This window comes from Thermobia domestica, chromosome 3 (genome assembly GCF_964235325.1).
Source record: "Thermobia domestica chromosome 3, izTheDome1.hap1.1, whole genome shotgun sequence".
In the NCBI taxonomy this organism is placed as follows: Eukaryota; Metazoa; Arthropoda; class Insecta; order Zygentoma; family Lepismatidae; genus Thermobia; species Thermobia domestica.
This window is the reverse complement of record NC_137456.1, coordinates 308,017,340-308,043,027: the sequence shown is the minus strand read 5'-3', so window position 1 is coordinate 308,043,027 and position 25,688 is coordinate 308,017,340. Positions and strand designations below refer to the sequence as shown.

The window sequence follows — 25,688 nt, the reverse complement described above, 5'->3', positions numbered from 1 at the left end:
GGAGTAGCGGAACTCGTGTAGTTCGTGTAATAAATTACCTTCTGTAGTTCTTCCTCGAATTTTCGTTTCACATTGTATAAAACATTTTTTAAAAATAAAAGTTTTAAATGACCCTTATTTAATAATTATTAACTTAAGCAGAAAATTTTACATTTTATAAATGGTAAACCACACATCTCTACTTATACAGAATGGGATGGATAATAAATTTCTATTACGGGACCCACTTATCTACTTTACCCATTTTGTGGAATTTTACTTTGGGAAGCAAGTGAAGCATGATATTTCCATGAATAGCTTCCAATGGCAACCAACTGCAAATAATCGATTAAAAAAAATAGAGTAGCCTCTCTCTTTCTCCCTTTGGAAACGATACGGATAAACGCTGTAGTCAGACTTTTATACATAACTGTTATACAGCAGGAAACGATACTTGTGCTTTCCCTACACTTTCATTCAGAGGCAAACAGGAGTGAAAAAAGATATGACTGTTTTGTTATCAAATAATAATAATTACTGTAGCATGAAAAGTAGATTCTGTTGTATTAATGCATATATAACAGACGTAGTTAGCAGTATTTTAATAATTAAACTCATTTCCCTGTTATGAGAGATTACTTATTTTTGCTAATCTACTCGATGTCAATTCTATTTGACCTCATAAGGAAAGCTCACATTGTTAACACTTACAGTAATTATCAAGGAAAACGGAAGGTTATTATTATTATTATTATTATTATTATTATTATTATTATTATTATTATTATAGAAGATTCATAAAATATGTATATTCCTATTTACATTTGTACCAATACTATTGTGGAACTCCTTCGTGGCTAAGCGCTTTCCTAACAGCACAATTACATATCAGGCATATGCCTATCATGTTCCCTCAGGTGCATGGGAATATGTCCAGTATGTGCCTTATGTGCCTCTGAGAGAGAAATAACATGGATGGCAAGTGATAGTCTATGTCCGCCTCTAGGCACATGCCTGACATGTACCTGGGGAACGTGCCTAGTATGTTCTAGGTGTGTTCCCTGTGCCATGAGCGTCAATGAACCACAAAATTACTCCCCCAAAATATGTTAAATCGCGTATATGCGTAATGTGTTTACATTAAGTTGAGTCTAAAAAAAACACTTTAAACAATAAAAGAGTTGTACCCCAGGGTGGGCGCGAACCACCAACCTTTGAATTATTAAAGAGGCGCGTGCTCTTCCGACTTGGCCACGGAGGCGATGAAGAGAACGTGGCTAGTAGAGGGATAAATTGTTGTCTTTTGAATTTGGCTAATCAGAGTGTTCCTTTAACCGCGTATATTTGACGATAACCGTTTGGGATCAGATAAAATCTGCTCGCCATGTAATTTTATAATAGATGACAGTTGCCATCTAATAAAGTTGATGCGTTTCTTGCTTTTAGTACACAAGAAAAAGAAGCAACAAATGCATCAAATATGGGAGATGAATTTAGAACACCTAAATGGCGCATGAATAGCACATCTTGTGCTGTTAGGATATCTGAAACAATATGTACTTAAAGGACGTACCTAAAACATGACAGATATATGTCCCAAGTGACGACATAAAAACAAATGACTGTTAGAGTGCGAAACTGAGCCAGGTATATAAATGCTATATTTGTAGTACATAGTTACTAATATCAATTAGGTGTAACAAGTACTTAAAACTGTAGGTAGCTGAAGTACATACTTAGCACATGAATATCATATGTGCCAAGTGTCGGGTACTTAAAATGTAGCTGGGACATCTAAATGGCACATGCCTAGCACATCTTGTGCTGTTAGGGTAGCGTACGCGCCTTTGACGCGGGAGACCTGGGCTCAATTCCCGGCGGAAGCTCTTGTGGTTCGAATTTCACGATAATCAGTAGGTTTCGTCTCATATAGCCTCACTGCTGAATAGGACGCTAAACTCAAAATCAACTCATCTCAATACTATTGTGACTACGAGAGATTATTAAAGGTTTTTAATCAAGATTTTTTATTACAAAGAAGAGAACAATAAGCCTTAAGATTTTTAGAGACCATTCTATAAAATAAATTATACAGTCATTACCTTGTAAATAATATCTCATGCAGAGTAGCAACTCACAGAGCAGGGAAAGCAAATTTATTGTGTACAAATAACTCTGTATTAAGTACCTTGCTTACTATGTTTAATAACAGAAGATCGGACTCTTTGAAATTAGGGTTGTGTTAGGTTTTTAGTACTTTTATAATGTTTTATCCTGTTTCATACGTGATTTCTTTTATAAAGTTATATTTTATTATTAGACAATCTAATCATTAACACTGGGATTTTGGTTGTTTTACATTATTATATTTTACTTTATATGACTCAGTTTTAAAGTATGAAATATTACAATTGTACTCTTATATCCCAGATAGCACAGAAAATTTTTTAAAAATGTTTAAAAATTTGCAAAGGCAAACTAAAAAGTTTGCAAAAAACTTGCCTTTTCAAAGGAGAAAATTTGCCGAAAGTTCAATGCAAATAACGAAGTTGACGCTGGCTGAGTTTGCAGCAAAGTTGCCTCAGAAAATGAAAACATCTGCCAATACAAACGAAATGTTTGCGACTGCACAGCAACAAAGTTTGCCAGGACTTTGCTGCAAATATTTTGTGCAAATTTTCTTTGACAAAATTTCCGAAAATGAGCTGATAAATTTGGTGAAAATATTAAAAGGTTTGCAGCAGCATTGCAGAAAGTGTTTTCACGATCGCAAGATCATGTTTGCTGCAAATGTATCAGGTAATGTTTGCTGCAAAATTATAAATTGAAACCTAACTTTATAATATCAAAATTTTTATAATGTGGATCCGTCTTTTCTTAGTGGCAAGCATTAAACATCTTTAGCTACTTGCCAAAGATAAGAAACTTACGAACGATAAACGCACAGACAAAGGATATCGCAACTTATCTACTTAGTCAACGATCATATCCCTGTACTTACTCTCACACACATTCACAAAATAACGTCAGGCTGCCTGGGTCAATAAAAACATCTGATAAGAGGCCAGTGAGTTTATTCTGGAGTCCTCTGATGTATTGGTTTTTCTCGATTCTCACTTCCCGCTTGTTTTGTCACAGTTGATATAGCGCAGTGAATTCTGGGTACGATGCGCGCGCACTCGGTAATATCATCACATATTTGCTTTTAGCAAGTTTTTCGAAACAAGTTTTTTACAGAGTAGCAAACTGTTTGCGACGGCAAACTTTCAACGCTATATTATCAAAAAAGATGCAAGTTAATTGCAGTGGTGAATTTATTTTTACAAATCAGCGAAAATTTGCAGATCATATTGAAAGCTTTTAATAAATATTAAGAAATTTTGCCTTCGCAAACTTTCAGATTGTTTGCTCCACTAAACGAAGCAAAAATTTGCCGCAAGTATTCGTGCTATCTGGGATGATACGTACATTGAATTCTAAGCCTCTAAATTATATTGTGCACAAAATATTCAATTACTTTGTACAGTGCTATACTAAGCTAACGCTGTTCTAAGCACTTTAAAAATGTTATTAAATTAAATTACGTTAAATTATTATTATCAGATGGAATGGGTAATTAATATCATATTGATTATATGGGACTTATTTCATCCGTATATAGCAATGGTTCCCAACCTTATTTGCCTGGTGCCCTGTTCGTGTACTCTACTACTTCACATCCTCTCTCCTTCCCACTCATAGGCCATATGTGCTTTTTGTCTGACCTCTTCTGCGATTTCAGATACAGAATTTAAAATGAAATGAAATCTTTTGAATTTAGCGGCCCTTCTTATGCTCGTTAGGGGCGATGATCAAATCAAGTCAATTATAATAGAATAATTGGTGGGATAAGAAAGTGAGAGGAAACGGAAGTACCCCGAGAAAACCTACCAGCACGATGTTGTTCACCACAAACTTACTTGAGCGGGGATCGAACCAAAGGCCTCACGCACCAGAGGTAAGGAATCTACCACCAGTCACCATGTCCCCGTATTAGTATTAGGATTAGAATTTAGATTTCTGGGCTTTTGGAATCTATGGCCATGTTAGCCCGTCACGTATGAGAGATAACGTCAGGCCCGTATCCATGAGGGGCTAGGGGGCCGGGACCCCTACATTTTTACTGGCCCCCTATACGTTTCACAGTAGGCTTGCAAATTAACAATAATATGGTTGGGTCGGGCTCCCTAACTTCTACCGGCCCTCCCTACATTTTTGGGCTAGCTATCGGCCTGGATGACATCCCTCGGTTACCACACTCTGGGGAAAGGGAAGAAAGAGGCCTGGAACCCGTAACTGAGGTACTATCCCGGCATTTGCTTGGTGGGGATGAGGAAAACCCAGGAAAACCTCATACAGGATGGCTGGCCTGAAAAAGCTTTTGACACTTTTTCGACCGAGTGCCCCCACCGGAAATCGAACCCGGGACCACTCGCACCGAAGGTGAGAGCGTTAGCGACCGCTACGCGGGGCCACACCGTGTCCCCGTATATAGCAATGGTTCTCAACCTTGTTTGCCTGGCACCCCTTTCGTGTACCCTATTATTTCACATTCTCTCCCCTACGCATTCATAGGTCATACGTCCTTTTTTCTCTGCCCCTTCTGAGATTTCAGATACAGCATTTAGTTCGCAATTTTTAAATAGTAATAATACTACTACTAATAATAATATGTTTTTAATTGATAAGTTTCTGAAGTTCACATTGTACACTGAAGTAACATTTTGTAATCGTTCTTGATAATTTTGTAAAATTATTTAGCTTTCAATAACGTTAAAATCTGGAATACGTTAAAATATTGAACAGGATTAGAAGAAAAACAAAATGTCAAACATATAGCGCCTCCCAGATAGCACAGAAAAATTTTTAAAAATGTTTAAAAATTTGCAAAGGCAAACTAAAAAGTTTGCAAAAAACTTTCCTTTTCAAATGAGAAAATTTGCCGAAGGTTCAATGCAAATAACGAAGTTGACGCTGGCTGAGTTTGCAGCAAAGTTGCCTCAGAAAATGAAAACATCTGCCAATACAAACGAAATGTTTGCGACTGCACAGCAACAAAGTTTGCCAGGACTTTGCTGCAAATATTTTGTGCAAATTTTCTTTGACAAAATTTCCGAAAATGAGCTGATAAATTTGGTGAAAATATTAAAAGGTTTGCAGCAACATTGCAGAAAGTGTTTTCACGATCGCAAGATCATGTTTGCTGTAAATGTATCAGGTAATGTTTGCTGCAAAATTATAAAGTGAAACCTAACTTTATGAAACATCAAAATTTTTATAATGTGGATCCGTCTTTTCTTAGTGGCAAGCATTAAACATCTTTAGGTACTTGCCAAAGATAATAAACTTACGAACGATAAATGCACAGACAAAGGATATCGCAATTTATCTACTTACTCAACGATCATATCTCTCACACACATTCACAAAATAACGTCAGGCTGCCTGGGTCAATAAAAACATCTGATAAGAGACCAGTGAGTTTATTCTGGAGTCCTCTGGTGCATTGGTTTTTCTCGATTCTCACCTCCCGCTTGTTTTGTCACAGTTGATGTAGCGCAGTGAATTCTGGGTACGATGCGCGCGCACTCGGTAATATCATCACATATTTGCTTTCAGCAAGTTTTTCGAAACAAGTTTTTTACAGAGTAGCAAACTGTTTGCGACGGCAAACTTTCAACGCTATATTTTCAAAAAAGATGCAAGTTAATTGCAGTGGTGAATTTATTTTTACAAATCAGCGAAAATTTGCAGATCATATTGAAAGCTTTTAATAAATATTAAGAAATTTTGCCTTCGCAAACTTTCAGATTGTTTGCTCCACTAAACGAAGCAAAAAATTGCCGCAAGTATTCGTGCTATCTGGGCTGTGAGATTTGTGGAAACTAAATCATAAGTGCTCATTACAAATAGTGCTTTTTTATAAATAGTTTATTTTAAAGCCGAATGTGGTCGTAAATTTCTATTGCTTCGGTTGCAGTAGAAGAATAAAGTTGGAAGGTAGAACATATTCTTGCGGTACTGAATCCGTATCAAGAAACCGATTCTCGCTATGTCGATCAGTGTTGAAACCGGAAATCGTAGATTTGCGAGGCTTCCGGTTTGAATAAAGGGCTAAAGATTGAAATAACACTCATTCTTTGAACGCTACAATCATATCTAAAAGGTACTTTCAACTATCTTTCTTTCACCGTTTTTGTCCTATGAAAATTAAGATTGAAACCGGAAGTATTTGTAAATTTATACTCCTTCCGGTTTAAGTACAGAAATGAGGGTTTAGATACAATATATTCTTGGGATAGTTAATCGATTCCGAAGTCTGTTCCGGCTGATACCTATCGACAGGGGAATATGATCGTTATATAAGGATTCCTTACATCAAAATAAGAAAAAAAAAAAGTTCATACGAACCTGTAGTCGAAAGTGCAGGGTTTTGTAGTTATGGTGTGCCGAAAACGTGAAAGACTGAACCTGAAAGGTCCGTAGTTCCACTACTATAGAACCGATATCGTAATAGGGTCAAGTCATCACTGAGGGACTAGTATGTGAACTATCTAAATATCCATCTTTCAGAACTTACGGTACTTGCCCAATCATTTTTAGAGAGGCTGTTTGGAAACACTTGATCACTCTTCACCTACCTCTCTAAAAATTGGTGTGCAAGTACTGGAGCATTCTTAAACATGGTTATTTGGATAGTTCACATACCAGTTCCTCAGTGATGTCTTAACCCGACTACGATAGGTTCCATAGTAGTGGAGCTATGAACTTCTAAAGTTCACTCGTTTCACTTTTTTGGCAACCCTATAACTCCAAAACTATCCACTTTTGAGCACAGGTACATATTAACTTTTTTTCTTTCTTATTTTGATGTGAGAAATCTGTTCTCAAAATATTGTGACAATTTTTTTGTAACACTCTGTATAAAACTTCCTATTTGTCTGCATCGCATAATTCGGAAGCATGAAGCTAAATTATGTAGTTGTATGTGTTCATATTTTCAAATGTAATGGTTTAGTTGATTGCGAATGAGAACACATTCTGGCTATTGAGAAATCAAACTGTTTGTGACGTTTGAGGTCGGCAGGAAATGCACTATAACATATTAAGACGTGTTTTCTTATTTTTTTTTCTTTTAAGAACAAGATAAAAATGAGTGCTTTAAAGTAAATCTGTTTTCCTCAATGTTCCTCATATTATTTCATGAGATTTGTGTTCTGATTGGTTCCAGCGATTCACATTTTACATGAAATTACTCCTTCTTCTGTATCCCTCAATGGACATTACATTCTATTTTTAGTTAAGAGGAAGGGTAATTGAAAGCGGTTTTGATAACCTGGGCTTTTCCATGGAGACTTGCTTATTCGTGCGTATGTTTTCTACTTGTCGGTTGGTGGACATTCATGCTTTACCTCTGGAGACTTCTTCTGGATATCTGACGCTGGTCTCTCGACAGGCTGACAGCCCAATCACTGGAGAACAACAGATACGAAAATTCCAGGACCAATGTCAATCCATTTGATAGATTGGTTTCTCGACCGTGGAACTAGTTTATCTACAAATAAAAAAAATGTGTTTTCACCATCCATGGTTTTCATTATACTCCCACTGTGACTGTCAACAACATTAGTTCCTATCTATACAGTCTTATAGATCTTTCTTCATTCACTTTTTATACTACAAATACTTTTCACGTGTCCTTGGCACTAGTAGAATAGTTCCTGTATCATGAAATTAGATTGCTGTTCTGTTCAAGTACCTGATGTTTATCCTTTAGTTTATTGATGACAAATCTACTGTATAACGTACCAAGGGCCAGGACAAAATAAGAACTTTACTCGGGGACGTTTTCTTTTCCTTCACCCCCCCCCCCTCCTGAGGCGACAGTAAACTGAATCTGGGCATGTCATACATTTTCTTAATCTTTGTTCTACTTTGACTTCTTGTTTCATGTATCTACGTGAATTAGGACCTGAATCACGAATATTTGAAAGTAACTCTATCAAACCCAAGGATCTTATAAAATAGAGGATCTGCCCCATATATATCTTCATCCTATTAAATAATGAAGCCAAAAAACAACCGACCATCGGCACGTCTGCTTGGCTACTCTCGTTTCCGACATCGTCTGATTGGCTACTTTCGTTTCCGCCATGTTTGTTGGCTCAAAACATTGCGATCCTATTGGGCGGAGTAGGGATGCTGAAACTGTGATGTATGGTTTCACGATTTTGTTGTAAGGGCAGATCCTCTATTTATAAGATCCTTGATTAAACCTGGATTAAAAAAAATAAAAAAAAAAAAAAAACAAATCGTCCCGGTACCAATGGTTTTACATTGTAGAAGAGACTTAGTAAACAAAGGGCTAAATAAAATGTCTTGACAGTTGAAATTCAAGTTTTGATTCTGTTTATCAAGATGGCGTTATGCTCTTCCCATTAGGAGTAGAGCTAAAAACAAAAGATAAAATCAAACATTTTTTTAAAAATATAGTTTCTAACGTGGGTAAGATAAAACATACTGGCGGGCTGTATTTTGCCCATTATTGCTTTAGATATATCGGTGCAAGTAGGGTTGCCAATTTTTGAAAATGTAAATACCAGGCACACTGAGAAAAAAATGTAGGTGGCGTACTTAAAAAGATAGGTTACATGCGTAATTCCTGTACTTTTTGGACTTAACGTACAGCAGACGTATAACTGAAAACGCATGTTTTATAACACTTTCTGTATAAGCGTTCCATCGTACTTTCTGTATGAAACAATGTGGGCGGTCAGGATCTCACATACAAATGGACGTATATAACATATAGCTGACGAAGGTAACATAAGTATATACATGTGATATACGGAAAACTGTTAGATGTCAGACATCCTGCAACGACATGATGTAACATCTAAGGGCAGTGACTATGTAGATACGGATAACGTATGCTCCGTACTGATTTCTATAGTAAGCAAGAGGATACCGTATATTTGTACAATATACCGCTGTCCGGAGAACGGTTTTTTCTATGTGCACCCTCCTGGAGTACGTGTACTCTAAAGCTTGACATTATCGCTCGTCAAAAATGTAAAGAATCTGGAACTGGTTACTTCACATAAAATTGAGCAATTTGGAGTTTGAATTTAATAACTTTCGTTAATTTTTAAGCATTTAATGAACTTACTTATTGCAATTTTGGTTTAGCCGGCATATGCAGTGGCGTCTCGTGACATGATTTTTCGGTAGTTCATAGCCGTTAGAAAATTCTAATTCTAGAATTCTTTCACTACTGTAAATAAAAAACTATAAAAATCAATGAAATTAACCATATATATTTACATATAATAAGAAGTACCCATTCATAAACAAATGCTCCATTTCATTCGTATATGAAATCAGTTCTGATGTTCTTCTGGGCCAATCAACTTGTCAATAACTCTTCTGAAGTTTAGTTTTTACTTTTTTTTTCTCTGTTGATACTATAGCCAATGCACTGAGACTATTTTGAGCTACGGCACTCTTTAAACGTCTTTATATCCTTTAATATGGTAAAAAAAATAATAATAACTTTCAGATTCTGAAGTCGATATCGGATTATTCAATATAATCTTCATTAATTTTGTTGAATGCCATTGTCTTTCTGCAGACTCACCACCAATTTCACGACAATATACTAAATGGAATCTCCACTAGACTGCAAAAGCCTCCTATCTTACAGTACAGTACAGTACATTTGAATTACCAAATATGCTGTTTTGTGAACTGTTAAAAGTATACACGCAACATGCAATGTATCAAATTATTATGATAGTTGAGAGGCACCTTTAATTACGATCTTTGTCAAAGTACTTATGCAATGTTGCCTCGAGACACTTCATGACTGTTTATTTTGTATTTACGTTCTCTGTTAGAGGTTAGATTACATAAGACGAGATTTACAGTCTAGAAAGGATATTACTGTAATCTGTTTGATGCTCTCCCACCTGGAATTGAACTCGGGGACTGTCCACCAAAACATACACTAGTCACTATAGAAATGAGTAAGAGAGGACACATCAGAGCTATTAGAATCTTCGGACTCCTAATGGAGACATATAGCATATTTAAAGACCGCAAAATATGATGCCATCAATCAAAAGTGTGAGAATTTGACTTTTTTTGTTTACAAGATTATCATGAGTCTTAATAGAAATGACCATGCGAAGAATCGTTACAGAATATTTGACGTATTTACCAGGCACACACCCTGAAAATTTTGTTGGATGAGTCCAAAGTTTGGGAGCAGGGTCCAATACTATAAGAGGCTACATCTATGTACGATTGATCCGATGTAATTCTACAGCCGAGAAACGATATCTAATTGTTAAGTTCCGTCATCTATATTCTAAGAAAAATATAAAATTATTATTATTATTATTATTATTATTATTATTATTATTATTATTTTAAGAAAAGAAAGAGTACAGATGAAGTGTAACACCAGATCTTTAGGCTACACCAGTCATTTCCATACTAAACAATTATAGTTTCATTATAAAAGCGTATAAAAGTTTTATTTTCGTTTTATTGTTCTTATTTACTGCTCTTTTGACATGAAATTTTCCACACACATGTCTTTACTGATTATACACATACCAACATTATAAGAAATACCGGGCGAATTCGTTATCAATTATATTCCTACAACAACATATTTATAGACATGCGACAATAATTTTGGACATGAGTGTACATATTCAATACTATAAAAAGTACATATTCAATAATATCTTGTACAATATTTTACAATATCTGCGTTCCTTTCTCTGTTGAATCAAATGTTAACAGAACTTCCTTTCCACATAAATTTTTGTTTTTACTATTCCGTCAACTACTGTCTGTTCCAAATGACAGGTTAAAGGAGCAGTAGAAAATTGTTTTTGAAATAACATGTTTGATACTGCAATTATGCGATGACGAAAAATTATAATAAAAAATGTCCATGCTCTTAACAACGGCACTGTGCTTTCGGAAGCTTGAAATCTCCCTGACTAGTAGCAGAAATTCTGAGAATTCCGTAACTTTTCTAGAAATTTCAAATTCCCTGACTCTTCCCTCACTTCGCTACCATCTATTGCAAATAATACAAATCTCCTTATAAGAAAAAGTAAATAGAAGCTTCCTGTAGTTTATTTTTAACGTTGATCCTTCTTTTTTTTTCATTTCATTCTGTATCATCCTTCCTTAATTATTTTTTATTTCTGGTCTCGAAGGGGAGGAAGTCTGGACTCCCAGGACCTCCAGGACGCCCCCTTTGCTACGTGCCTGGAACCACAATTCTTACTCGATAGTTACTAGCATTTTCTGTTTTCACGGTATTTAACTTGATGCCTCTTTTATAGTACAACATTCGTATTATTTCTGTTTATTTATATTAGTTTCTTTCTGTCAGTATCTTGCGCCCTCTTCCTTGCTCATGACGCTCCCCATCACCCAGGTTGAGAATCACTGTTCTTGAGTTTAACTATATTAGAGCGAATTAAAATATATTTTAAAAATATAGAGGAAACATGCGCCATCTATGGCAATACTGATTGGCACATATTTTTACTCACTGTAAGGCGTCTCCTTGACTAATCATTTTTTCTTTCTTTTTCTCGTGCAGACGGCAAGAATGGAAGTCAGGCGAGAATTGTTCGTCATTTTTGGTCTTATTCTTCTGACAGCTTCTGCTCCGACCCCGGAAGATGACACATCATCAGAAAATCTTCTCGACAGGTAAACACAATCAACATTCTTTATAAACCATTATTGTTAAGACTCAAATATTATTCATAGCTCAAACATTACAATGCTCATAGAAAACAGTTTCACAATAGCAGTCATGCGGACAGAAAAGAAATAAAGTTTTGGCACGGATCAATCAATTAATGCAATTAGTCATTGAAATATACTTCAATAACAGTTTAAATTGTTCTAATTTTAATTAATATGGCAACTTTTTAATATAATGTATACTAATATAATAGTAGTAAAGGTCGTACCCAGAAGCAGTGATGACGCCTTGTAGATAACGTTAAGGAAGGTGGAAAAGAAATGGTCGAAGACACGGTAGTTTTTTTCTTTATCAAAGTCAAGGAGTTTTCTGTTTATCGTAACCACTTTTTTTGTTTTTTTTTTTTTTGTTTAGCATTCTATGATTATGCACCAAGGTTAAAAGGAGATTCTAGTTATGAGTTTGATGATAATTACGATGCTAAGAAAGTGAGAGAAAATGACATAACTTCGGGCAAAACCCAGGCATATAGTTTTTGCCCACCACAAAGCCCATTTGGTGGGAGCTGTGATCGAACCAGAGATCCCATGTACTAATGGTAAGCGCTGCACCACAGATTCAGCGCGGCCCTTATCGTAAACCAGATCTAATATTTTATTTAATAAAAGTTAAAACTCTTCTTTCTTTAAAAATTCGCAGTTCAAATCTGTTCACAATTCTATCTGCCCTCAATTTTCTAATTACTTCAATCTTTCAATGAGTGTCGCGTTACAAATTCTCCGTAACAAATATGGGATAAATTCCAATTTAATTATAATACGAAATTTTAAATGAAATTTGTTTAAACAAGCATATTACGCAGCGGTGCACTCAAGTAGTTGGGCGCAAGGCCCCAAAATATATATACAATCCTCCCTCCAAAAAATAGCCGAGAAGATTGGGGTTAGTTACGAAAACAAGATTAGTTGCTTATTCAATTCCGGAACTTTTTACCGTTCTAAAAAGCATCATTGCATTTTTGAAGTTCGGTCGTACCATTTTTAATTTTTAAAAAAATTGTATCTCACTCCCAAAATATCATGGCCACATGCAACCTGTGCCCTAAGGCCCGCATGTGAGCAACCTTGGTACTACGTACAAACTGTCTTTTGTTGTTACCTATACAATATTGCTAATTTGCTAATTGATTTTTCACATTTACCTCCGACAGCAGCGACACCATGCGATATAACTGTATACTATTTTCCTTTATGATTGACAGTAGCGACACTATGCAGCGGAGCTTTAAAGCTGTTTCTTACACCGAAGTCGGCGATGACATTGTCAGTGCTTCGCGGATAAACATGCTTCTAAATGAAATATATAGAAATAGGAACTAACTTGATTTCAAAACGAAAAGAAACTTACTACCGAACCACTGGACCCTCTGGAGATTTTTTTAAATGAAATGGAATGAAATATTTAGTTTAATGCCCCAAGGTTATGCCCTTTAGAATAAGGGAGACGGATGACTCATGAAAGTGAATGCTAATGGCTAAATTGATTAAATAAGAATATAGAGGAAACGATAAAAACCCCGAGAAAACTCATAGCCACGATGTTGTCCACCTTAAATTCACTTGGCCTTGGGCTAGAACCAGGGCCAGAGCACCAGCAACTAGAACCAGGGCCAGAGCACCAGCAACTAGAACCAGAGGTGAGCGCTTTGCTACTAAGCTCCGTATCTCACCTTGAATTGCTCTTGTGCGTATGTTAATAAGTCGAAAAAATATATTTAACTTTCCGTTGTTAAGTCCTTTAAGCTAAAAGAGACGAATGAGTAGTGATAGTGTGGAATGAGAACGCGGGAAGAAACAAGAAAACAAGAGTACGATGTTGTCTACAACGAACTCACGTAATATGAGAGTGAAACCAGGGACTATTCACACCAAAAAAATGGCCTCTCTACCAGTAAGCTACTCCCGCCTTTGTAGATAAGACGAGTTTTGGATAAAATGGAACTCATAAGTTTATTTTGAAAGCATAATTTTCGAGAGTTTCTGGGTACGGCCTTCGACAGAAGTGAGATAAAACCGACAGATTTTTAAGTAGGCTATCTTCATATGTTAAACATTCAGCTTTTCTACTAGACCTTAATAGGAGCATATCAAAGTATCAGTCAATTTTGATATCAATTCAATTAATTATTTCTTAGTAATTACATGAATAGATAAGAGACAATAGATTTATTTTTCTTAAGCGAAAATTTATGAAAGGAAATCTTTTACAGATAAGAATGACGATTTTTTCAATAACAATCTTTTTAAATCATAATAGTTTACAATTATAGAACATAGTAGATGTGTATTGTTTTCAATATTCTAGCACCAGCAAACTGATAACATCAACATTAGAGTTATATGTATTTACAATTTTGCTATAATTTTACTTACTTTTACAATTGGTTTTCACGTTTATTACTGAACAATTTTTAGAACAGCAAATGGTCACTTTTCTTGAGAGCCACAAATACGGTAATGGCAGGGATACTAAAGTCAGAAAATGGTAAGCTCTTAGCATCAAGATAAACTTTTTATTTATCTGATAAAACAGAACATTTTCAGCAAAAAAAGATACACTGAAGATCAGAATATTCAACTTTCCTATTAGGTAATGATATCTATAGTTACACGTTGTTTACTCAATGCTTTCAAATTATGAAGGTCTTTTGAGCAAATTCATGCGCGGAAAATCCATTAAAAGGAACGAATTAGTCCTATTGTAATAGGTATATTGAATGTTTGTCGTTTTATTGTTGTTAAAAATAGTTGATGTTAAACACTGATCATTTTCTGTTTTAGTTTTGTCCGAAGTACTGATCCATCTTTAAATGTGTAAAGTAGAAGTCATGTAGAACGAAATAACTCTTTATTCATTATTTATTTAATTATTTATTCAAATCTGTTGAAAGATATGAGTTCTTTGGTTTTCTATCCACGGTTCTTTTATTTAATTCCCGATAATATTCAAAAGCCACATACTATTGATCTCGAATTCAACTAATACACACATTTTGTTAATCTCTGAATTAATCTCGAAATTTGTTGTATCTCGGAGGCACAACCGGACAGACAGGGTAAATATATGAGTTTGGACGGACATACAGCAGACAAGGTAAATATATAAAGAAGTTTAGACGGACACATAGACAGACATTTTAAATATATAAAAGAGTTTGAACGCACACATGGGTAAACAGGGTAAATATATAAAAGAGTTTGGACGGACAGACAGACAGGGTAAATATATAAAAGAAAGTTTGGACGGACACATGGACAGGCAAAGTAAATATATAAAAGAGTTTGGATGGACACAAGGACAGATAGGGGAAATATATAAAATAGATTGGACAGACATATGAACAGGCAGGGTAAATATACAAAGGAGTTTAGACAGACATAGACAGACAGACAGGGTAAATATATAAAGGAGTTTGGACGGACACAAGGACAGACAGGTTAAATATATGAAAATTGGACAGACACATGAACAGGGTAAATATACAAAGGAGTTTAGACAGAGAGGGTAAATATATAAAGGAGTTTGGACGGACACAGCGGCAGAGGAGGTTTGGTAAATTAGATTCGTTAAAATAAATACTTATATGAATACTTTTCTAAGTTTATCCGGAACCAAATATTAATCCCATAAACTGGTACATAAAAGTGCAAAACTGGTTTTGTTTTCTATCAACGGTTGATAGATATTGCAAGGCAGCAAGGTAGCAAACATGCACTAAGTGATAAGGCTACAATATGCACTTCAATTGGTAAGTAACTTAATAGGCCAGTTTTAATCGTGAGTAAGTGGCTTAAAGAACTGAACTGTGACAAGGAAATTGCTTTTGAAATATCGGAATTAAATAAACAAAATGCGGATAGAAAGCCGAAAATTCCAATATCTTAGACATTCAATAAAAAACACACATGCACAAAGTGGTTATCTGAAATAAATATTTTGGTATTGCTTCTACTGTGTCGATTATGACAAGAGTTAGGAACTTCCAAAGTGACCATTTTGATCAAAAGTTGTTCAGTTTGTTCTATGACTAATGATTTAGTTTTATTCACTGCTGCGAACGGATAGACACATGAAGAATCTCGAACAAAACAGACGAGTCCTGTCCCTGCTTAGGTATCTTCTGTCAGTCATGGACCAGAGCATGGATAAAGTACAGTAAGTACCTTGCTTTTATTACTTCCTTTTGTCTTTAATTAACAGCAAGCAATATTTTGAAAAAGAATGGAAACAATAATCGAAATTTTTCTTCTTCTTTGTTAATGGTTCACAGAAAGTTGAATTAAATATCGTCGTTAATAGCAATAAAATAAAGAATATAACCTTAAAAATTATTGGCATTACTCGAGCAGACGGTTCTACCAAATTTTGCACATTTTCAGGGTAAGTTAGAGCTTTGTATTTTTTTTAGCAAAGCATGCACTAAATGAAGAGCTCCATTACTACTTGCAAATTGACTTCAGGATGGCTCTGTATGAATTCAGTGTGGACGTATGGGATAAAAAGTACAGTGCATCAAATATGTAACATCTTGTGCTAGATTGAAACTAAAAGAGCACTTATGCCATGCAACCGAGTCAGGGCAGGAGCACAGCAAGCCCGAGTGATAGTGAGCGAGGGGGTGCATCCGTAGGGAGTAGACGCGTCAGAGACGGTGAGTATATGCATAAACGAGGATAGTGGAGAGTAGAATTACATATACAATACTTTCACTATCACCCAAAATTCATTTCAATATACTGTGCATTGACAATAAATACTTATATTCACACACATTCCTTCACGAAAAATGTTTCACATCATATTTTACCTTTAAATTTCCTATTCGGTAGAACCGTTTCCTCGAGTGAACCCAAAATATTACACTAGTAACATGTACAGGGTTTATAAAAGATTTTTTATATATATCCGAAAGGACTTCAACTATTCGTAGCAGAAACATTGCTAGTCCTTTCTGGCTACACAACGGGACTTCTCGCTACAAAAATAACCCTTTTCTATTCCAATTCTTTCTTTATGGGTATTACTTGTTGTTCACTGGTCATTACGTCGCTACTTTTTTACGCGTTTCAATAATTTGTAGAAATCTAAAACTAGTAATTGTGTGAATTTTATATTATTTTCTTGTACTGAGAAATACAGCACTTAAAAAACATGATCCAGTTTACTGAAAAAAAAAAAAAAAACTAGTGTGTATTAAGTGTTGAAGGGTTGCTCTGTATTTCTCTCACGCAGCTCAGATTAGATTTCACTTCGCATGGAATTTCAGTAATGTATGCTCTTAAATTTTCCATCAGTTCAACGATGTTGTTTTTTCTTTCTCTTTTCCCAACATGTCATGTTGACCTTACATAACACTGGCAATGGACCATAACAAAAATAACATAAAATATTGCTTTAGAATATTTCGTACGTAACGGAACTAATCTGTTACTATTTTTTAAAAAAATGTTTAGAGAGGTTATGAACAAACTTTGAAAGGTGATTCCTTATTTCTTATAAATTCTTTTAACGTATGGAACTTAGCTCGGTGAAGCCATAGTAAAAAGATACATAGGATGTTCTAAAAATTTGGACAGATGAAAGTTGACTTTTGAGTTTAACGTCCCTTTCAGCAGCGAGGCTATATGAGACGGGACCTACTAATTAATGTGGAATCCGAACAATATGAGCTCCTGCCGGGAATCGAACCCGGATCTTCCACGCCAAAGGCGCGTACGCTTACCGCTTAGTCACAAAGGAGCTCTTGAACAGATGTGAAGTTCTAAAAGATGTTTTTAAAGTTTGGGGAAATCAAAGCGCTAGACATGCTTGTAGGGTAAAAATCACTGACATGGATGGCGGAAAATGTTGTGGGTAAACTCTCAATATCATCTGCCATCTTATATTCCTTCATAGCCGAGTGAGTAACACATGTGCTTTCTGTACGTGTGCTGGCGGATTCAATTCCTGGTGGTGTACTTCCCTCAAGAACAAATTTCAGTACTGGTTCGGATTTCTCTTTAGTAAGTAGGCCCTGACTCATATAGCCTCGATGCTGAAAAAGATACGCAAAACTCCAATCTATCAGCCGTCTGTCATCTTGGTATACTTAATTTTCTAACGGGTGCGCGATGGCTAAGTGGTAGAGCATTCATCTCAGGTGCTTAGAGTCCCTGGTTCGATCCTAGCTCGCGCCGTCTGGACTTTGTGGTGGACAAACACCGTGCTCGTGTATTTCCTCAGGGTTCTCCCGTACCCTCCCACACTCTTTATTCCACCATTTCATCCATTTCTCGTAATCACGGTCTCCTTTTGCCTAACCGGTTTAAACGTGGAACGTTAAACTTAAAGATTTCATTTCATTTTTTTAAATTTTCGGACCACTGTAAGTTTATGAAACGTAAATAGAGGCCTGTGAGACTTTTTAGAACGAGAATTAGCCAAGGAAACCATTGTTGATTAAATTAGTTTTTTTAAAATTTGTCTAACAGGTAAAAAGTTATATTTTGTACTACTCTTCGTTTGCAAAACTAATTTTACCAGTTTGCCCCCGAAAGATTTAGCCCCAAAGCTATATAATATGTAATGCTATTTCTATTTGAAACATATGCAATTATTCCAAAAATGCGGAAATCAAGATGTCGAACGATGTAGTTTAGGTATCCATAACATTTCCCCCTACTTATATCAGTTATTTTTGTCCTGCAATATCCCTAACCTTTATCGTTTTTAATCCCCAAAAGATCAGATCCAATCTTTCGGAAGAGTCTGTATACGCCCATATCTCTGCATTGCTGACTCTCAGTTACCAGTCTCAACATCCACAATACGACATAGATATAATTTCAAAATTCGTTTTTAATGTTTTGAAACATCCTGTATGTTTCCCGTATTTACAAAGGTTGTGTGTGTGAGAAGTACGAGAATTTTTTTTTTTTTTTTTGTAATCTCCGTTAAGTCACTAAAGAACGAGACGGGGATAGGATAAAGCTGTTAATTGGACGTCACCCCTCGCCCCGTCGAATAGTCAGACTCTTCTGTTCAATCATTATGGAGAAGCAAGTTTGAAAACGTATCCGGTGCAATCGAAGCGCCCGCCAAGTGTGAAGTACATGATGCAATTCGATTTTTCCAGGCGAAAGAGCATAATACACCCGCAATTCATCGTCCAATGAGTAATAATACGGCGGGAACTTTATGGGTATAAGTGATGGCTGTATGTGTAAGTCTGCAGAGAAATGAAAGAAGGAGTCGGTGATGTGGCTGACAATGGCGGCCAAGAGTGGAAAACTGTCGTTTCAGATGACCTTGTTGAACGCGTAAATCAAATGGTTCATAAAAGGCATAGAATATGATTTCTGAACTGTCTGCTGAGTTCCCTGAAATTTCAAGGTCAACGCCTGGAGGAATCGAATTGGAATTGGTAGGCCTTCGATTGCTCTCGATATAGTCGCTACTTCACAATGAGGAACGGCAGGGTCCGTCTATCAATGTGTGTGTAGGGGGAAAGGGATGTCCAATAAACACGTAATTCTACTGGTGGCTTAGCGGAGTCTGAAAAAAATAGGCCTTGTATGTAGTAGCACTGTCTTAGTTTCGAAATTATTCAACCCTTTCGGAAACAGGTGGCCAAACTGGCACACACGGGTATGTCAAATTTTTAATCCGCTCCTATGTGGACACTAATTAAGATATCGGAATATTTTTTCTGCCAAATATGGTTGGATCACAGTTCATCATATTAGTTTCTTTTTCTTCTGGGTGTCGAATTTCCTTTACAAATTTCAGTTCAAAATAAAAAATTCGAGAATTTTCGGATTTCGAATTTTCTTTTTTTGCTTGTAGCTTCCTTCGCTGTAGAGAAATCTACTTAAGACTTGTCAGGTAGATGCCTCAGATTGGATACCTAATTGTTAACATAAATTGGACCGTCTTGGGTGCAGTGTTGTCAACTAGAGAAATTAACATTTCCCTCAATTTGGGGGAAAATTCAAAATTTTCGAAATTTTTGTTTATAAATCCGTACCTATACGGACGAACGTATATCAACTTACGCCAGTCGAACATCAGTCCTTACTGGACAAACAAGTACAAGTTGGTGCAATTGAGTAATTAGGGGGCGCACGAAAAATTCGAATTTAGGTTCTAAACCTTGATTTTTTATACTTTTCTCTTTACCATTTTATTAAACTACAAGCTTCGTTTCTTAGATATCGAAATGATACTTGTAGAATAAATTAGTGGTGTACGAAAGTTTATTTTAAGATGGTCTTAGTCTGTCTGGTAACAGTGTTTCCAGCCACAGAAAATTTTATATCCTAATTTTAAGTGAAAAATTCGGAAGATGTTCCATTTTCCTTTATAATCTCCCTCTTGTTGGAAACATTGTAACAAACATTGTAACAGTATCTAAAAGCCTCAATTTCGGCCAACACAACGCACCATAGATAGTTTCAATAGGACAATTAGGGAAGCTGCAACACCTGCATAACTTGATTTTTGCTTCTGAGGCGGGAAAAGTGTAAAAATTCCGAATGTACAAAGAGAGAGAACTTCTCCTTTCTCTGTTTGTATGGCAGCCAGCGACTGACTTTAGGTTTTCACTGTACCTTGTCAACACATCAAAGAAATTTTTAGGTGACTTGGACCCATCCGACAACAGTGGTGCTAGCACTGGTTAGGGAATTTTTCGGTTAGGGAATTTTTCGTAAATTTTCAGTCCTGCAATGTAACTTACACCAAAAAATAGCCACACCCCTCTTCTAAAAAAACAAGGCCTTACCCATATCAATCGAGTACATAGTTTTTGAGCAATAAGTCACTAACTGAAAATGTAGGAAAACGACAAAAATGATCTGGGTTCAGAAAGGATTAACCCATTTCTAAGATAAAGTTTTAGCTTATTATAGGTCAAAAGCGTTTCGAAGGAAAGAAATTGAGGAAACAATCTGTTCCATTTACATTCAGGTATTACTGAGTGTTTGTCCGACAGTGGTTCTCAATATCTTTAACGGTTCAAGTACTCTTGGACATATAAATGTAGCTAACATAACTCCTTTATACATCAATCAAACTATAGTTGATAATACAGTCATGTGAATATATTGAATTTTGTATACATTTCGACGTCCAAAAGCCTTGGATACAGTGTATATTTCAAAATTTTACCACTACCTACGTCAATGGCGCTTGTTTACGGAAATACTGTAATTCTTCTGTTTTCAATTTTGATTGGTTAATTAGGGTTTAGTGCAGAACATTAAATTTCATGTCTGCTTTCATAGTGTTATATAGACAGGGTGTAACAAAAGTATGGGAACGTAGGAAGTTAAATGAAACATGTCCAAAAGGATTCTTATTATTCTTAATGCAAAGAACCAGTGTTTTCATTAACGCCATGTTAATAATAGTGGAATCAACCTAGAACAACAATCTTTTCCGTGTGTCTATAATACTCAGTTGATGATGAAGTGTCAATACACCGATAACCGTACTTAATCCTGGATTCAGGTAAAACATTAATAATCCTTCAGGCGTAATTCATGATTTTTAAGTGCCCTAAAGGTAAAAGTCAAAATAACTCAGGTCTAGATTTCGCGAAGGTAACTCAGCATTTTTTTCATCAACTCACACAGCGCCTTCTTATACAACAAGGATGACCCATTCATGAAAAATTTCAGTTTGACGTCCCACAATTATACCCTTTAAGGTAAAAAAGACGATGATTAAAGCAAGTGAATGATGATGGAAGAATTGGTGGAATGAGAATATGAGAGGAAACGGAAGAATCACGAGAAAATCCACGAACACGATGTTTCCACCAGAAGCTTACTTGGTCACAGATCGAACCAAGAACTCTACGCACCAGAGAAAATGCTCTACTACTGAGCCATTGTTGTCCCCCCACCCTCTATTATGTCCGCGTGTTAGAATTTCATATAAAAAAGTAGTAACTCACTAATTTAAGAGGCCTACTGCGAAATTAAAATACCACTAATTTTTACAGTAACTGTGTCATATCTTCAAATAGATAAAAGATCATCAAAACGTGGAACAAGAGCGCCCTAGATAACATTATTTTGCATGAGGTACCGTTATCACGAGTCACCTAGTAGCTTTCCGTTTGCAGCCATTTAGAAACGCGAAAATAAATGCCGATTTTCTAAATGGCTGGAAATCGAAAGCAGATAAGTGAGTCGTGATAACGGTTTCTCATGTAAAATACTGTAATATTGTCTAGCAAGCTCTTGTTCCTCTTTTCGATTATCTTTTATCTTTTTGAAGATATCACAGAATTACTATAAAATTAGCGGTATTTTAATTTCGCAGTGATGGGGCCTCTTAAGACTTCTGGGAAACCCTGTATGAGATTTCTGCTCTTTAATAGAAATATTACAACGTACAAAATTTTAACTTATAAATCAAATTCCAGTTTGGTTTAACAGTTATTTTTAAACTTAATTAAGCATTTTGTAAAACTTCATACTAAACTATATTTCCCAGATGTATTTACAGTATATGTTTATATAGATATCTCAGTATATGAATCCAAATCTCATTACTTCGCTATCTTCTCTCAATAGCAGCACGCTTTTTCTATTTATTGTACAAAGAAAGTTATACGACAAAGGAAGGGCATTTTGCTTTTTAAAATACTTTTTTATTTCACGTAATGGAATGGAATTTTTTGGTCTTTTTTCTGTACATATCAAAGAGGATCTCTTTGAAGATACAACTCCAAAACTGGCAGCTTGCTTATACAACACAGTGACAGCCTTTTTTTAAATGGAATTTTCTCTAATAAATTTATGGAAAAGAACTACTGCGTACGTGTTTGCTAGTTTATTATTTTTTCTTCCTTGTTTTCTGTTTTTCTGCTTTGTCCGCGCTGACAGTAAAGAGTCAAAAGTTGTTTGGATATGAATTTTTAGTTAGCAGAAGCGAGATCCGGTTAGAAGAATTTATTATGAAGTAATTTGGAGAGATATTTCAACACACTTGAAGCTCATAAGTAAAAGTTTAAGTTGTGTGTAATCCTAGATAATATTTAAAGTTAGGTTGCGGATTCACTTGATTTTTTATTTATTTATCATAATTCCTGTGTGTTTGTATGTATACAAGTATGTATATGAGTGTGTGTATGTGTGTGTGTGTGTGTGTGTGTGTGTGTGTGTGTGTTGGTGTATGCCCGTAAAAATCACGCCTGCAATACTGTACGAGGGGTGTCCAATAAGTTATCTACCTATACAGGAAGGAATAAAGATAGGCCCACCTGGTCACCACTGTTTTTTGATGTAGTTCCCATAGAGGTCTACGCACTGTCGCCATTTTGTGGGCAGCGAAGAAATCCCAGAGAAAAAATAATCTTTGTCATGGCCTGCAAACCACTAGGAAACAGCCTGTTGGACCTCATTGTCCGACGAAAAACGTTGTCCCCGCTGGTGTTTCTTGAGGTCTCGGAAGAGGAAATAGTCATTAGTGAGAGAAACTTCATGACCGAGCGCTGCTCCAACTTCTGCAAATCCATTGTTCGCGGCGTAACACAAACACTCTGCTCACTGCTACTGCTTCGCTCCGACTGACCTCAAATTGCGCAGCGAGGTTCCCCACAGTGGCCTTGGCGTGCGTGTCAGGTGTCATTATGCTCCGCCTCTCTCTTCCTGTCTACGTAGATAATTTATTGGACGTTCCTCGTATATCTTCTACGTAAGTCACAGGGATGTTTAAGTAGGGACAGTCACTCTTAGATAACTGTCTTTATTACAATCGCGCTAGTAGGAATTATAAGAGAGTAACCTTAGCACGTACGTTCGTTACTTCGCACGATAACTCTTGGATCGAATTTTTCAATTAATTTTTCTTCAGTTTTGCAATAGATAACTAAATCAATTATCTCGACCAAGTTCGTCCGTTAATATCTTAACGAATAACGGTGATTTATGTCCGTCCGTTATTCCACACGATAACTAACGAAATACATCGAATTTTTAAGTTGTTTTTTTGCAATATATAGCAAGTATGATTATCTCGGTCGTGTTCGCTAATAGAGTCAATGCGTAAACAATTGCATCGGTAATCGTGATGTTAACTATGGATATTCATATCCTTTATTATTTATTTTTTTTCTTTTCAGAGGTCAGAAATCACTTGTAATTGTTTTTTACGCATAATTCAAGTATTTTGATACGACCATATTATGCATAAAGTTAATCGTTTAAACAAATGTATATCCTAATGCAAAAAAAAAAAAAAAAAAAAACTTCCGCCGTAGTACTCCCCCACGTGCATAGATTCATATCGGTGGAAAGCTTCATCCTGCAGGAACACATTGATACCAAAATTACCTACTTAGCTTAATTAGGGGCTGAACTAGTGAGGTTCAAAGACGTGACGCAGCAGTTGCGTCAATGGGCGTTTTAGAGGTTAATGTGTACATTTGAAATATTTTATAATTTGACGTAATGACACTTAAAAAATATACCTAGGTGTTAAGTTGGTAACACTATTAATCTCGTACCATTGCAATGTCAAACAATGTCCACTTGTAGATATCTGCATTATACAAAATTTTAACTTTTTCTATTAGTATAAAGGTTCTAAGGGCGTATTATGGTAAACGGTCCACCCTGTATGTCTTATAACAGAAGACGTCCGAAATATTCATGATTGAATTTTGTTTATACGAGGGTCACTACGAAAGTTTTGAAATGTGAAATAACTTACATACTTAAAATCAATTTAACACTTACATTTTCTCATTTTCTCAAAGTATTCACCATTACACAGTACACACTTTTGCATCCTCGAAAACCACTTTTGGAAGTAGTGTTGCCAGTGTTTTTTTTTTTTTCAAGTGTTGAAAGTTCATTCTCGTAAGCCACTACAGCTTCTTCAGGGCTGCAAAATCTCTTCTCACGCATGCGATCTTTGATCCTGGGTAACAGAAAAAATCACACGGGGCCACGTCAGAGCTATACGGCGGATGAGTCATGAGTTTGACTTCCGTAGATTCTAAAAACTGAATTGTGATGTTGGCCGTGTGTGCGGACGCGTTGTCATGATGAAGCAAAATCCCACGCAATCCAGTACGCCGTTCCCGAAGCTTCTGGAACACTTTTGTTAGGCAAACAGTGGTGTATCACTGATCAGTAACAGTCCTTTGTTCTTCAAGTGGAACAGTTGCAGCATGGCCAGATTTAGAGAAGAAAGTTGCGACCATCTTCGTCCCCACACTTCGCGGTCACTTCACTTTCGTGGTTGGATTTTCGTCTGGAAAGATCCAAACTGTAGACTGGCGTTTATTTTCAGGGTCAAATTGATAGATCCAAGTCTCATCACCAGTAACAATGTCAGAGACGCGTCGAGAATTACCTCAATCAAATCTTGCAAGCATTGCGCTTCTGCTGTTCAGTCAAAGTGTGAGGCGCCCAACGAGATGAAACCTTCCTGAGCCGAAGATGGTCATGAAGAATTTTTGTTACTGCTGGCGATCCAATGTTCACTGTAGATTGAATGTCCTTGAAAGTTGTTCGAGGATTTTCTCAAATCATTTGGTCCACAGCGGCAATGTTTTCATCTGACACAGCTGTTGCCGGACGTCCAGCTCTCTTTTCATCTTTAAGCGATGTCCGGCCTCTTCTGAATTCACCAAACCACCGAAAAATTGTAGCACGGGAAGGAGCAATATCCCCAAATGCCCCCTGCAAACGGTCAAGGCTTTGTTTCTCGTTCAAACCACTTTTGAAATGGTAAAGGATCATTCCCCGAAAATGTTCCCTTTCGAGCTCCATTCTAGACAGCCGAATACTGCTCACATCAACAAACAAGTGAAGACGATACGGCCACGCCGATAAGCGAGGCGAGTTGAAACTTGCTTCGCTTCTTCGCTCTG

At 36.2% G+C, this 25,688-nt stretch overlaps 1 protein-coding gene across 1 annotated transcript in view; it reads left to right on the top strand.

The window, feature by feature from the left end:
- The window catches only part of LOC145681129 (uncharacterized), a 396,245-nt gene that overhangs the window by 217,885 nt on the left and 152,672 nt on the right, over positions 1-25,688 (top strand). The window contains exon 2 of the mRNA XM_081752553.1: positions 11,648-11,760. Within this exon, the coding sequence (XP_081608679.1) occupies positions 11,657-11,760 (104 nt within the window). The 5' untranslated portion in view covers positions 11,648-11,656. The remainder of the gene's footprint in view (positions 1-11,647; positions 11,761-25,688) is intronic.